Source organism: Barbus barbus (assembly GCF_936440315.1).
Source record: "Barbus barbus genome assembly, chromosome: 32".
NCBI lineage: Eukaryota > Metazoa > Chordata > Actinopteri > Cypriniformes > Cyprinidae > Barbus > Barbus barbus.
The window spans coordinates 15,819,920-15,834,902 of NC_136760.1; the positions used below are offsets into that span (position 1 = coordinate 15,819,920).

Consider the following 14,983-nt stretch of genomic DNA (forward strand, 5'->3'; position numbering starts at 1 on the left):
TTTGCAAATTATAATGATTTGTCTCCAAAATAATGTCTAGCCATGGGTAAGACTTGGTCAAATTCTAAAATGATTTGTGACAGTCTTGAAAGTACCAGTAAAAACGTTGAAAACGACAAACCCATCAATAATGTTTTGCATCTTATGCTATAATTTTCTAGCAAAAGTGTTTATGAAGGTTATATTATAGCTGTATAGGTTCCAACTCTTTGCAAAAAAATTAACTTTTGTGAATAAAAATGTAAACTTAAGTTTAAAAGAGAAATACAAACATTACACATTATACATAAAGAAACACTGTTAATAATGATGGCGCAGTGGATAAGACACATGCCATTGGTGTGAGAGACCCGGGTTCGAATCCACTGTGAGACACCAATGTGTCCCTGAGCAAGACACTTAACCCCCTAGTTGCTCCAGAGGCGTGCGACCTCTGACATGTATAGCAATTGTAAGTCGCTTTGGATAAAAGCGTCAGCTAAATGAATAAATGTAAATGTAAATGTAATAATAAAAATCAAGTATTTTTTCATAGTGGAGCCACAACTAATGAAAAAAACCCCCAAAAAAACTTATTGTTGAGCCCTGCTGTGTATGTGCGTGTTTCAGTTGTTGTTTTAGTTGCTGCATGATTGTATGAGTGTGGTCCTTACAAAATCTTTTGCTGGGGGTTCTCTGAAGAGTCGTGACAGTCATGGGTCTCCAGGTTGCCAACCTCCTGAAAGAATTGAGAGAGAGAAAGATAAAAAGCTAGAGGCATATAAATAATCTACACTCACAAAATCAGTGTTTGGAACCGACACATGTATTTACAAGCTGATACGAGTGAGAAGCAATTTCATCCATCAAATCTGAATCAACCAACGACAGCGAGCGCTGAAAATGTAAGGGAGTCCGTTTGACCATCTAATACATTTGTCACTCGTTTATAACCAAAATGTGTAAAAATGTAACTTAATTAGAAAATTTACCACTCGGAACTAGACTGACAAATCTATTCTGTTGCCATGAGTGTAGCCATACAGAGACATGCAATAAAACCATCAGATTTCACGACCGTATGGGGATTACTAAACACTTCACTACAATGCAGAGCTACCTGCCTAAGTATCCATTAGTGAGTGAGTGAGTGTGTGTGTGAGCGAGCGAGCGAATGGTCAGCCAGAAACAGCACTTGCTACTGTACATTTGACAGGTTCAAAAATGTTTTACAATTGAAAGTTACTTTTTTTCAAGAGAAATAGAGCAAAGAAACTATTTCCTAAGGCAGCGCACATGTGCATGCACGTCAGAGTCCACTTTACAAAGAACGCCACTGATGTGCAATTTTCCGTGTGTGGACGTCCAAAGTGGATGTGAACCAGTGCTATCATTGTCTGTCATTACTCATTCCAGCCCAGACAGCCACGGAAATCCAAAGTATTTTGGCCGAGCCCTCTTGCACAAAAAGGGAAAAAAATGACGAGGAAGACAAAAAAAAAAAAAAAAAGTCATTCCTTTCATAGTAGGGAGTGAAAGTCAGGTTGTAATGGAGTGGAAGAAGTCTAGAATGATCGAGAGACAGAGAGATGGATGAATGACAGGAGAATATGATATATGAGGGGGCTGGACAGAGGGCGGACAGGATGATGGAGTCATGGAGCACTGTTGAATTTAAGACTGGTGATAGTGGGAGGAAAGAAGCAGGGAAGAGAGAAAAGCATTGGCTAACCTCTCCTGAAGTTGTTTGGATGGGATGAGTCCTGCGCGCGGGTTGCCATCACCCTCCAGTCTGGCTTGCCACCAGGTGGCATCGTCCTGGCTCATAACCTGCAGGATATCTCCCTTCATGAATGCCAAGCCTGCCTCCTTGCAAGGGATCGCCTTATCCTCAGCTGGATTGTAGTCAAAAAGCGCCTTCATAAACATCTGAAGAGTAAGAGAGAGAGAGAGAAACAGCTTTAAAATGAACAACATTAAATGGATTAAAATGAAATTAGAGAAGGATGATATTCAAATCACATCAGCTCCGTCCCTCTCTCTAATCAGTGACCAAATAAAGGTGTATTTTGTAAGCAGGCAGCCTTACTTTCCACACATACACACTAAAACGCAACAATTGGAAATTCTGTGCGATTCTCATTAGTGTTTCTCTCTAACAAAGAAGATCATGAGGTGTTTAAAGGACTGGAGTGATGGTGCTGACGAATCAAATAAAAAAGACAAATAAAAAAGGCTATTGAGAGCAAACGGAGACAGCAAACTTCCCAAAGCGCAGAGCAGTGGCTTGTGTTGATTTAGAGAGCTGCATGTGCCATACAGAAAAATTATGTTACAGAGGAGAACGTTCCTCACAAACACACCAATACATCCTGAGGGAACGCTTCATCTCTGTCTAGCACTCCATTTTTTTTTATCCCTCTTACACATGTGCAGCCAATTAGCAGCACTTCAACATATTCATTACACGTGTGGAAAACAGTAAACTATGGTCACTGGATAACACACACACACACGCAGGTTATGACTAAATTCAAAACTGAAACATATTTAAACCATTACAGCACTGTAAAAGGAATATAACAGACCCGCATAGAAATGGTACAGTGCTCATTTACAAAACGACACTCAAAAGATTGGGGTCAGTAAGATTATTATTTTTTTAAATTCACTTTTATATTCAAAAAGGACGCATTAAATATACACGTTTTAAAAATAAATGCTATTCTTTTGATAAAAATAAATGCTTTGTTTCATTGCGTTCATTGCGAAAATATAAAATGGCACTTGAATACCAAATCAGCATATTAAAATGTTTTTTGAAGGATTATGTAATGCTGAAGACTGGTGAAAATTCAAGCTTTGCCATCACAGGAAAATAACATTTTTAAATATATTAAATAGAAAACAGTTATTTTAAATTCTAACAATATTTCACATTATTGCGGTTTTTGCTTTAGTGTCGATTAAATAAATTCAGCCACAAACATTTTAAAAAATAAAATCTTACAGACTCTAAACTCTCTATATTTAGTCTTTAATTGCATCATCCCTTTAGTTTAGCAACATCAGGAGTAAATCAATGAGGAGTAAATGGTTCTGACTCAAGTTTCTAGCAGGCTTCACAAGAGGAGTGCTATTTGTGCGATGCGAGTGAGTGACAACTAAGAGTAGCTGCATATATACAGCATTTCAAATCAGTCATTACTGAGGTTTCATGTAGACAGCAGGCTGTGAGGCAGCTCTCTTGGTTTAGGAACAGATCGACAGAGAATGTTTGTAAGCTTTACGGGAGTTGAGAGGTTTAGTGCAAATCATTTGTGTTGAAGATGAATGGGAACCAAAGCTTATCCATCAAACCAGCAGTCCGTGGTACTTGTACAGGGAAATCTCCCCCACTGTTTAGAACATCACATATAGGCCAACTTTTTCTCTGTTCATCATGTCTGATCGGCAGTAGTGAGGATGAATTGTACCTTAGGCTCCTTGCTTTGTGCCTCCTCTTTGAAGCCTGGGACCACTTTGAATGTGATGGCACCTTGCGACTGGGACTATAAACGGAGTTAAAAAAGACAACATAACAACCTTTTAAGCATAAAAAAAAGACAATTCATGCACCAGTGCACATTTATTCATTTCATTTTATATCCTATCTATTTCAATTTATAACTTCTACTAGCTCTTTTTTAAATTTTTGCTGAAATATCTAGGGGAATTTTTTAACCACTTCCAACTTCTTAGGCTATAAATTTCATACATTAACAGTCCAACCATTTCCCTTTGGATAAAATCCCCTTTTCACAGCATTCTGTTATATTACAAGCGTTAAACATGCCGTTTCATGTTGACAAGCCACAGATACACATACCAGGATGCGAATGATTTCCTCAGGCTTTTTGTCATCTACAGGGATACCGTTGACCTCTTTCAGCTCATCTCCGACATTTATCAGCCCTGGCCCAACAAAGAGGAGTGATAACAAGAGAAGAGAGCACTTTAGCAGTTTATTCAGTGTAATAAACCATCTCAGGCTTCATGTAAACAAACTAAACATCTGGGTGCTGTTAAGAGTGTATTTGTGTATAAAGAGAAGAGGTATATTAGCACCCACCACTTCTGTCTGCTGCCCCGCCTCTCATGATGCGTGCCACTATGATTGCTCCACTATGTTCATCCTTCTTTATGGTGGCACCCTGTAACACACATACGAAATGTCAATCACATTTCCCCAAAGAAAACATGCAATTAAAATTGCACAGGTTTATATGCACACGTTAAATACACTTCAAATTTTCTTAGACATTAAATCACTTTTTTTCCTGAATGAATGAGCGATTTTTAAACAAATTGGTTAAATGAATGATTCAATGACCCTGAAGACGTTTAACTACTAAAATGAATCTGTTTTTGAATGAATCAGCTGAAAGATTCAATGACTCACCAATGAAGACAGTTACTTCTTTATTCTTGAATGAATCAGTGTTTTTGAGAAAATCGATTGAATGAAAGAATCCGTGACTTACTGATGAATACAGTCAATGCATCCCAATATGCATAACATCTATCCTAAATAGTATGTGAGATTAGAATAAGTATGTCCCAACACTTAGCATTTTGAAAAGAGTATGCCAAAAGTCTCCAGGTGGCCTACTATTCTGGCAGATTTTTGAAGAGTGGATCTTTGCACACACTAATGGCTAATATTGTTCATAACCCATCATATTTTGGAGGAGGATTCAGTTTAGTACTACAAACACAAATAAAAAGAACTACAAACATGGCTGATGTTCATGAGATTGATGGTTGAGGAGAGAAACACTGTTCATTGATAACTCAAACGGGTTTCAGTTACTAATGAATAATATTTATTTAATGTTATTTGTTTTATATTTCATTTGCGACAACACTGTAAACCTTCAACATACAAGCAGCATAACAGCAAAACAGATATGTTTGGCCACTATTACATAAATGATTTTGCAAAAACAAAGCAGAGTTCTCTGCATGAAAGAACCAATACTGGCAGATCAACGCACTACTTGTTTTCTCTCCAGTAAGGTAGGAGGAATTCTTTGCTTAATGTAAAGTTAATTACATACAATATGAATTGTATAAATAAGGATGTTAACAGTGACAGGATGAGTGAAAGGCCTGTTTACACTGACAGAATGAACATAACTATGCAACAGTACAATTTTATGACATAATTTGTTTTCAAAATTTAGCCAACTCTTCTACTACATGCTGAAATGTATTCACCTTCTCTTCACAAAAACACTACATAATTTTTAGGGCACAGTATAAGTAGGTGAAATGGGACACAGCAAGTCACTTGTTTCATTCCTGAATCAATGTTTATGAACACATCTGTTAAATGAATGATTCACAGATGAAGAGAATTACTCATTTAATTCCTGAATAAATTCCATTTAGAAAAACATCACTTGAAAAAATATTTAAATTTCTCACTGATGAAGAAAGTCACTTATTTCATTCAGTGACTCACTTAATAACAGGCAATTGCCACCACCTACTGGCATATGTTTGTGTATAAGAAAGTAAGTGCTCTGAGACTATGGAGTATGGCTAGATACAGACAATGGCTTAATGGCTTAAATGGACAGCTATGACTGCCAAAAACACAAGCTATCCATGGCACTGGTCTGCCAACAATATGCCAGCTCTGTGTGTCATCCTGCCGCCATACATACTCATGCGCTACTGTAACAGAAACACATGTGGCCAGACGCTCACAGCATGGCACACACACAAACACACGGCGAAATTAGACAGCGAGACTAAGACGGCAAGACTCCTAGCAGGGAGCATGGCTATTCACACACAAACATGTCAGACAGTTTGAGCTTCAGTCTGCCGTCTTTCGCCCTCTGTTTTCTGCATCAGTGTCTCTAAGGCTGTTATTATTTCTGAAGCACCCGTGACAGTGGATGAAGGTGCGGGAGCGGTTCCTCCAGTGTGCATGTGTGTTTAAAACCTATTGCCGTTTTTACCTTACCTCATTTCAGGTGTCTAAAAGAGGTGAAAATACGACCTTGCTCCATTGGCACATCAATAGGATTTTTAAAACTCTAGAAAAAAAAAAAAAAACACACATTCCTCTTCTGTCTGCCTTACCCCAGTAAAAGCCGTTTTGATGACTTGGTCACCTGTAATGATTTTGCGATGTCACTGTTAGGGCTGCACGATACATTGTTTCAGCATCGATATCGCAATGTGCGTATCCGTGATAGACACACCGCAGGATGTGCGATGTTTAGTAGGCCTATACTGATCATTCTATTTCGTTTTCACAACAGCTGTTGCAGTGCGCCGCCCCACGCTTTCTACACTTGATGTGGAAAAAAAAGCGACCGATGCAAATCATGTGAACTTTGTATCAGTAAGTCATAAAAAGAACTAGGGATTTATTCTCGGGGATTTGTCGTGCGCGCCGCATCCACTGTAGACAGCATCACTGATTATAATGGGTTCTATTGTATTTTGTTGCGCTGCGCCGCTCGCATCCGGTGTAGACACGATGAGAGCCACGCAGATCCACGTGAACACTGAATTACATTAATCTCTGCATCTATGTGTGTCTGAAATGACACACACGCAAAAAACTGTCAAAATGCATGTCTCTGCAAGTATCCTTGTAAACACGGCTGCTTATGGCTTAGGTGAAGTAAACAATAGAGAAAGTAAAGGGATAGTATATTGGTGCACAGCAGTTTAATGTTCCTGAGGATTTTTGTGTCATGAATGTTAAATCAAACAAAAAAACTTCACTTCAAAACAAAACAAAAATCACTTTTGTAGCTTTAACAGATTTATTAGATTTAATTTATACAGTGAAGATTATGCAGTGTTATTTTACATGTGATTATTCAATTTCTGCACCTGAATACTGTTGGACTTACCTAAAGAACAAAGCACTGTTTATTTCATTTGTATAATTTTTCTAATATACATTTATTTATTTATCTCTGTTTGTAATTTGCTTATTTACAATGCTGATTTATTCACCTACAAAATCACAACAATCATTGATTATATATAAAAGTGCAGAAAAAAAACAAATATCGCAATGTGCGTTTTTTCCCCCAATATCGTGCAGCCCTAGTAATCGTCATAACTAATACATTAGCTCAAGGTCTTCCTCTGATGTGTTAAACACAGCTTTCAAGATGGAAAGAGCAGCCGTTTGTCGACGCTCCCTTCAGAAGTCTTTGAATATTTCCTGTTGATCAAATAATTGGAACAATTTGGTGACCTGGGAGGACACGGCAGCGATTGGCCCGGAGCTTTGGGAGGTGACAGAAACCAGTGATTAGCTTAGCTGTTACATCTCAATGTGAGATAAAACAGTGGTGTTTATGACACACATGAGGGAGATTGAGAGAGAAAGGGAGTAAAGAAAGAGAATTGGACCACAGATATACCATTTAATTTGGTAAAATATAATAAAGTGAACAGTAGAACCAGTCCAAAAACTTTCCTTTCTTAATCAAAACATGAATAATTTCAAACAAAACTATCACTGAACTGAAGGTATAGTAGTCTGTTTAATTGAGTGTGGAAGGAGTTTTTTCCAGTCTGTTGGAATAGATCCTTATTCACTCAATGAGGTTATTATTCATATCAATACATAATTACACACTCAACACTCTGTGGCTCACTGTGCAAGTCAAAGACTTTTTAGATATACATAATGTTTTCATAAAAGATAAAGGCAAAACAAAAACCAAGACAACGATTTCTGTCACATCCAATTAGAAAGGACATTTCTCATATTATCCTAATGAATCTTACCTGTAATGACTAACATTATTCTGCAATGCCACCACACTGATAAGAAGCCAGATACACAGCTTCTACAAACCTCTTGAGGCCTGGCTTAGAACTGCCCACAGATGGAAGGTCTCCAATCAAACTAAAGTGATATACATTAAAGCAAATAAAATCGTTATTGTCATTTACCCATGCAAATGACTGAAGTAATTTTTTTTCCTCTCTCTTGGTGTAAGAGCATGAGCTGGTATTATTTAGGTGAAAGTTTATCCTCTCTGCCTCAGGACCTAACTGACTTCCTCCAAATCACACATACTGCTGAGAGACCCATGCTACACTAGGTTGACTAACCAAACTCATCACGCTGGCACGATTTACCCATCAGGAACTCCACCTCTGTAAGTCATCCTCACAATCACGCTTGCTCCTCACAATCACGCTTGCACGACCCTCGCAAGTGCAACTTCATTCTTGTAGTAAGGTCAATAGGCAGCTGGAGGAAATGAGCAGGTTCTTTGAGCATTTTCAAGGTCTTCTTATTTCCTCTTGTTGCTGAGGTCTGCCCATTAAAACACGCTCTATAAATAGGACTTTAATGAAAAATTTTCCTCTGAACGTCGAGAGAGAAAGCAGAAACTGAGATGGAAGAAAAATTAAGCAAGTTAGAATAAGAGGCCGCGGCTCCCTAAATTACTCATCAGTAACGTGACCCAAGGCTGCCAGTTGTGAAGGTGATCAGCTCCATATGCTGAGACTCTTAGCACATAAATGCTTATGACTGTTATTATAAGGCCAGCCAAAAGTGGATGGCTTAATCTGTGCAAAGCTCAGAGCGCCGGCCTGAGACAACAGTCATTCTTCAGAGACGGTTCATCCGCTGACAAATTGACACACGCAAAAATTAAATACACATCACCGCCCCTCGTGACCGTTATGACAGTAACTGCTCATGTGTATGCTTACTCTCACGAGAGAGACATTAGATGAAGCCAAGAAGAAAACCTTTTCTTTTATACAAACACACAAAGACGATCTACAAGCACATTAGATGTTAAACAGATGTTATGGGTGCCAATGGGTCAAGGGGTGTGCCTGGTTAGGAATGCCCAATTAGCCCTGCTGGTTGATTTCTACGCCATTCAGCTGCCAAAATGTACAATTTCTTTCTTTATAACAAAACAGTTTTATATTTGAATTAGTTGTGAATATATTCACACACACAACTGTTCAAAAATTTGGGGTTGGCAAGATTTTAAAGCTTATTATTAAGCTCACCGAGGCTGGATTTATTTAAATCAAAAATACAGTAAAATACATTTTGTGATATAATATTGCAATTAAAAATAACAGTTTTATATTTGAATATATTTTAAATGTCATTTATTACTGTGCTGTCAAAGCTGAATTTTCAGAAGTCATTACTCCAGTCTTCAGTGTCTTTCAGAAATCATTCAAATAGGCTGATTTGGTGCTAGGTAACATTTGTCATTATCTACCGTATGTTGAAAACGGCGGCGCCGCTTAATATTTTTGTGGAAACCATAATACATTTTTACAGTATTCTTTGATAAATATGAATAAAGCATTACAAATGTTTTAGAACATTTCCTGTCAATTTTTATAACTTTAGTGCATCCTTATGATGTATATGCGTGTGTGTATAATTTGCAGGTCTTTAACTTATGGGGGTCCACCTGTGCCAGCCAAGTAATGGCCATTTAGATGAATGGGAAACCGATAGATCTCTCAAGCTATTATAGATCTCCTTGGTGCATAGTATCCATAAGATAACTTTTTCAAACGTCATTACAATAAGAGTCTGAAGTTCAGATAATTTCAGCAGAACCTAAGCTCTAGCCATCAAGGCAGACCTGAAAAAACAAATACAAAGACCCGGGCCGAGACAGAGCGAGTTTTTGGCATAAAGTCACTTAGACTGGCGTGAAAACAAACAACGATACACACTCTCTTCAATTCACCGCTCAAATTAACAAATTACAGAGAACCAAATAGCTGTGTTTGCTGTAGATCTGGCAGGGAGAAAGCTGGGGAGGAAAGACAGCAAAAAGAACAACAGCAAGGTCATTAAAACACAATTAGGCACAATTATCAATGCTGATTTATGCCACCTGCGAGTATACCAGCAGGCAGAAGATAAGTGTTAAACACGTTAACACTGTTATTAAACTTTCAATTATAAATGCACACATACAAACACATAGTGAGACTAAAAAAAACACTGAGTCTGTGATGTTTCGCTCCCTTTATATATTCTGACTGTTATACTGACCCTTCAATGACCTGCTCAGTAAACACTCAATGTTGCTTTAACCCTGTTGCATTACAGTTCCATCATTAACAGGTATTATGTTGAAAAAGGAAAATTGGGTCTCATTAAGGTAATAATGGCTGAGGAATGCCAGGGTTTGTGCAGAAAACAGGACAGGCCTGACTTGAATGGAAATAAATAAGAATGACAGGAAGGTAAATGGGAATGGGTGGAGGTAAAAAGGGAATGGACGGGAGAGGGAAGTTGAGGCCTGGGATAAAACGTTGGATACAATCGTTCATGTCTCCTGCAGTATGACCCTGAAGGCTAGAAACGGTCATTTTATACCTAATGGGAAAACACACTCCAAAGCAGGTTTCCAATATCAAGTGATTTTTCCATCCAGGTTGAAACCTAAATCTTGCATAAATCCTGCAGCTAATCAGAACCAATTTTATTTTTAATATCATTTAATGTGGGTTTTTGGACTAATGATTCATCAGTGGTTGAGGCTACTGAGAAGTAACACAAAAAAAGAAACTACGATTACTTGCATGCTTTTGCGATCGATAATGTTTAGGTCAAAATTTAGACAAAGAAAGTATTTATAAGTATCAAAGACTGAAACCGATGTGTGTGTTTGTGGTTTCACACACTGGCTTATCCATAGGTTGTCTTATAAGTGTTGCCTGTGTACCCCACTAAGGAAACATCACTTTCAGAAGTCAGATCTTGTTCCTTCACCTACATGAGGAAATGCCTTCGAAAGACAAGCAGACCTCACTACACAAAGAACAGTGTGTGCTAATATGTGCGCACAAGCACCTCCTGTGCACTCTGTAACAGGATATAGACAGAAACATGGATATTTGGGAAAATCAGAGCACACTATACAGAGGAAGGAATGAAAGATTAGAAAAACAGCAAAAGGTGAGGAGAGAGGCCTGAACCCCACTTACATAATGACAAGTGACAAACTCTAACCCTAATAAATCTGCATTTCAAATAATCTTTAAATTAATCATTTGTATTCATTCTAAAACTATTTTGTTTATAAATGTTATAGGCTGTAGGAATGTATGAAGGAACCTTGTATGAACGGTCTAAAATTTTGCCTGGCCAATATACTGTATCAGTCAATTACTGATCTCTGCAGGTAACGTGAGAGATGAGTGACATTAGCTCTCCGGTCAACATTACCCTCTGATGCTGCATGTCAGTGTTTTTCCTCAATATCTCACTGGAGAGAACGTTCTCTTCCACTCTGAGCCATCAGGGCCATAATATATTTCTCCTGAGCACACAGATGTATCGCAAAAGCACTATCATGCGTGCTCCTTTCACCCTAACCTAATTTATGCGTCCATTATTTCTAGAAAGTGACATTACTGTAGTGCTTGGTTTTTCATCGCTAACCCATACGGATGACCTTATAATCTTCTATATGCTTCAAAAGAAAATAAAGAACAGATGAAAACCTTAAGCAGCAAAGGCTAACTTCAAATTAAGGTAGAAATAGATACCATTTGGTTAAGCCTATCAAGCAATTTCATTTTTATATCCAATTAATTTTATGATGTGCCGAATAATTAATGTAATTAATTGCAAGTTAATCTCCCATCAATATTTGGCTGAGAATTTTTTTTTTTTCATATCTTGAAGATAAGGGGCATTTAAATTTCATTTAATTTCAATTGCACTCAATGTAAGATGACAAAGTTGGGTTGTGTCATCAACAAATGGGAGGTCAAAGAGGAAACAGTGTAAACTTTTATAGCACAGAATGCCTGTTGGCTTTGCTTGTGTTCTAAGGCTCAACAAAACTGAGAAACACACAAACTTTGGTCATTCACTTCGGTCCCTTGACTTTCTTTAAAAAAAAAAAAAATTATGTAATGCACAACATATTTAACTCTAGAGTCGAATTCTCAAAAATCTTAAGGAAGAAGTTAAAAAGTTCTCAAATATTTTCAAAAGAACATAAAAAGAAAATGTCTTAAAAGTAAAACCACAGGCTTTGTTGCAATTTGATTGTGTGGTAGTTTTTGCTGAAGACTCGATCAGCTCCAAGTAATACCGAATACAGTAATATCTATTACCGTAATAATGGCTGATGGGGAGTTCAGCACTAGGAGACCCATTTTTTTTAATGTGCGGTGTATTTTAAGAGTTATTTTTATAGAGCCTGTCTCAAAATGGATCGGTCTGTTGCGCTCATTTGTGCTGCATTTTTCTTGCACGCTCTCAAGAATGAATGCATCATGTGAATTTCTGTGTGAGAGTATATTCTATGCTATTGGAAAAAATGTTGTTATAACATAATTTATTGTTATATCTTTGCCTATTTAATGAGAAACGTGTTCCACAAAATACCTCTAAGGCTACATTTACACTAGTTTGTTTTCGTTTTAAAATGCATAACTTTAGCTACGGTTACGCCTGTCGTTTACAATACTCTGGTGTTTTCGACCCTCGAAAATTGAGACTTTTGAAAATGCTGCAAACTCCGTTTTAGACTGAAAACTCCCGGGTTGCTTTTCAGTGTAAACGGACCAAAACGGAGACTTTTAAAAACGACGGCGTGGTCACAACATGCTCACTGTTGTACCCATAGATATGTATAGTTAGATGCCACATTCAACCACTCCAAGCATGTAGACGCGTCCGCCATCTAAATAATAGGGAATCTTCCTATACATATACATGCATTTTCAGTTGTGTAGTGTGGACGGAGATCATTTCTGAAATGCAGTGAAAACGCCAGTGTAGACGAGGATCATTTTCATTTTAAAACGCCGTTTTAAAACAAAAACGCACTTGTGTAAACAAAGCCTAACTGAGTGTTTGTGTGAGATAAATGAAGATTTTTGTCACCTTTTCACTCAAACTGTTATACTGACAATATAATTTGTGATTAAAAATATATATTCAAACAGAACAGAAGCCAGAGGAGGTCCTCATTTTGGAGAATGAGGGGGTAGATTACTACAGCCCTCAGGATGAGCAACATGGAGAATAAAGACTACTACATCAAAAGACAAATTGTATAGTTAGGGATGAAAGATTTTGTTGGGCAGGCTCCATCTTAAAAGTGTAATAAGCATCTAGATGAGAATACGCTCTCCAAAACAAACGCACACACAATCTATAGCCAAATCATCTTATTGGCAAATGTCTGTTCTGTCTACTCTTCTCCTATTACTCAGTCTGAAAATCTGGATAGAATATACACACTTTATCTATCCAACAAACACACACCCATACACGCAGTCTTTTGACTTCCTATAGACCTTTCAGTAACCTTATCAAAAACGACACATTCTTTCAATAAAATCCACCACTGAGCTCACTTGAGCCGTCACCCCACATGTATGCCGATCCAAGCCCAATTATTTCAGCATCCTGCCATTGCTGCTAATAAATCAGCAGGTTAAAGTTACCAAATAGAGGGGAGAGCATTTGAGGATTTGGGTCCCATCCCCGAAGTGCTTGAACCCCCTCCACTTTCTCCTCATTACTCCTCTCACAAAAATACCCATGATGTCATGGGCTGAAAAATGATAGCAATTAATCAGAGCTACTGAATCCTACCCATTCGACTAATCACAATTATACAAACCGATGAATCATCCGCACAGGCAATGGCCTGCTAACTGCCACACACCAGAGGAAGAAAGAGAAATTAAAGTTCAACTTTGCAGTACTTTTGTCATAATGACTGCACAGGCTGTCTGCACCTGATATATACAATTTCAAGTTCAAATCAGAGAAAAAATAAAATAAAATCGAACTGACATTTGACTTCTTGTCTGAAAAACAGCTAGAGGTTTTGGAGGGGAAGCCAGCATCTAAAATTGCTGAGGACCACAGGTCAAACTATACCTAACCAAAGCCCAGTGTTTATTGAGAGGAAAAGAGAGATTTATTTTGCATTTCATTTCACTAGGATTTCACTATAAAATCGAATGCTGATCGACTACAGATGTTAAATATGAATTCGGAAAGCATCTGATCTGGGACCCATTTGAAATCCATTATTAATTGACCACCTATACACTATATTTCAGGACTTAAACAATCCTGTAGGACCATTCACAATAACAATGGAACTGAACTGGAGGTGTGTTTATTATGCATTGTCTCTCATACATAATGTACTAAACATTTATTATAAATATTTGTGACATACAGAACTATAAAAAATAAAAGTTCATCAGATATTTTTGAAGGAGGCAAACTCCTCAACCACCACCAGTGTGCAGCATCCAGTGTGACCGAATGCCACATCCAGTGTGACCGAATGCCCATCACACACCTGCTTATTGGTGGAGAGGAGTGATGAAGCAAATCGATAGATACAGGGATTTGACCAGAGGGTAGTGAGCAAATTTGACCAGGATGCCAAGGTTATATAATTATACCTTTCCTGGGAGCTTTTATGACTAAAGATGTCAGGACCTCGGTTTAACATCTCATACAAAGGATGGTGCATTTTGACAGTATAATATCCCTATCGCTACAACACAAACAGACCACAGGGTGAGTACCCCCTGCTGGCCTCCCTAGCACCGCTTCCAGCAGCAACTTAGTTTTACCAAGTCATCTCCCATCCAAGTAATGAACAGGCTCAACCCTGCTTAGCTTCAGTAGGCAACTAGGTGAGATCTTTAAAGTACAGTACCATAAAAAAATATTACCATATTTTATCAAAAATACAGTAAAACTGATATAAACGGTAAGACTTTAGTATAGGGACCAATTCTCACCATTAACTAGTAGCTTATTAGCATACCTATTATTAACATATTGGCTGTTTATTATAGTGCTTATAAAGCGCATATTCTGCATGACCATATTCCACATCCCTAATCCTATTTTACTAACTACTCATAAGCAGCAAATTAGGAGTTAATTGAGGCAAAAGTCGTAGTTAATAGTTTGTTA

The 14,983-nt window shown here is 37.8% G+C and overlaps 1 protein-coding gene across 3 annotated transcripts in view; it reads right to left on the reverse strand.

The window, feature by feature from the left end:
* LOC306852335 (MAGUK p55 subfamily member 7-like) overlaps positions 1-14,983 on the reverse strand; it is a 156,471-nt gene that overhangs the window by 46,033 nt on the left and 95,455 nt on the right. For all 3 annotated transcript variants that reach the window (XM_079389071.1, XM_079389072.1, XM_079389073.1), the window contains 5 exons: positions 4,091-4,172; positions 3,848-3,933; positions 3,456-3,530; positions 1,712-1,908; positions 654-718 (listed from right to left, as the gene is read on the reverse strand). In XM_079389071.1, the coding sequence (XP_079245197.1) occupies positions 654-718; positions 1,712-1,908; positions 3,456-3,530; positions 3,848-3,933; positions 4,091-4,172 (505 nt within the window). The remainder of the gene's footprint in view (positions 1-653; positions 719-1,711; positions 1,909-3,455; positions 3,531-3,847; positions 3,934-4,090; positions 4,173-14,983) is intronic.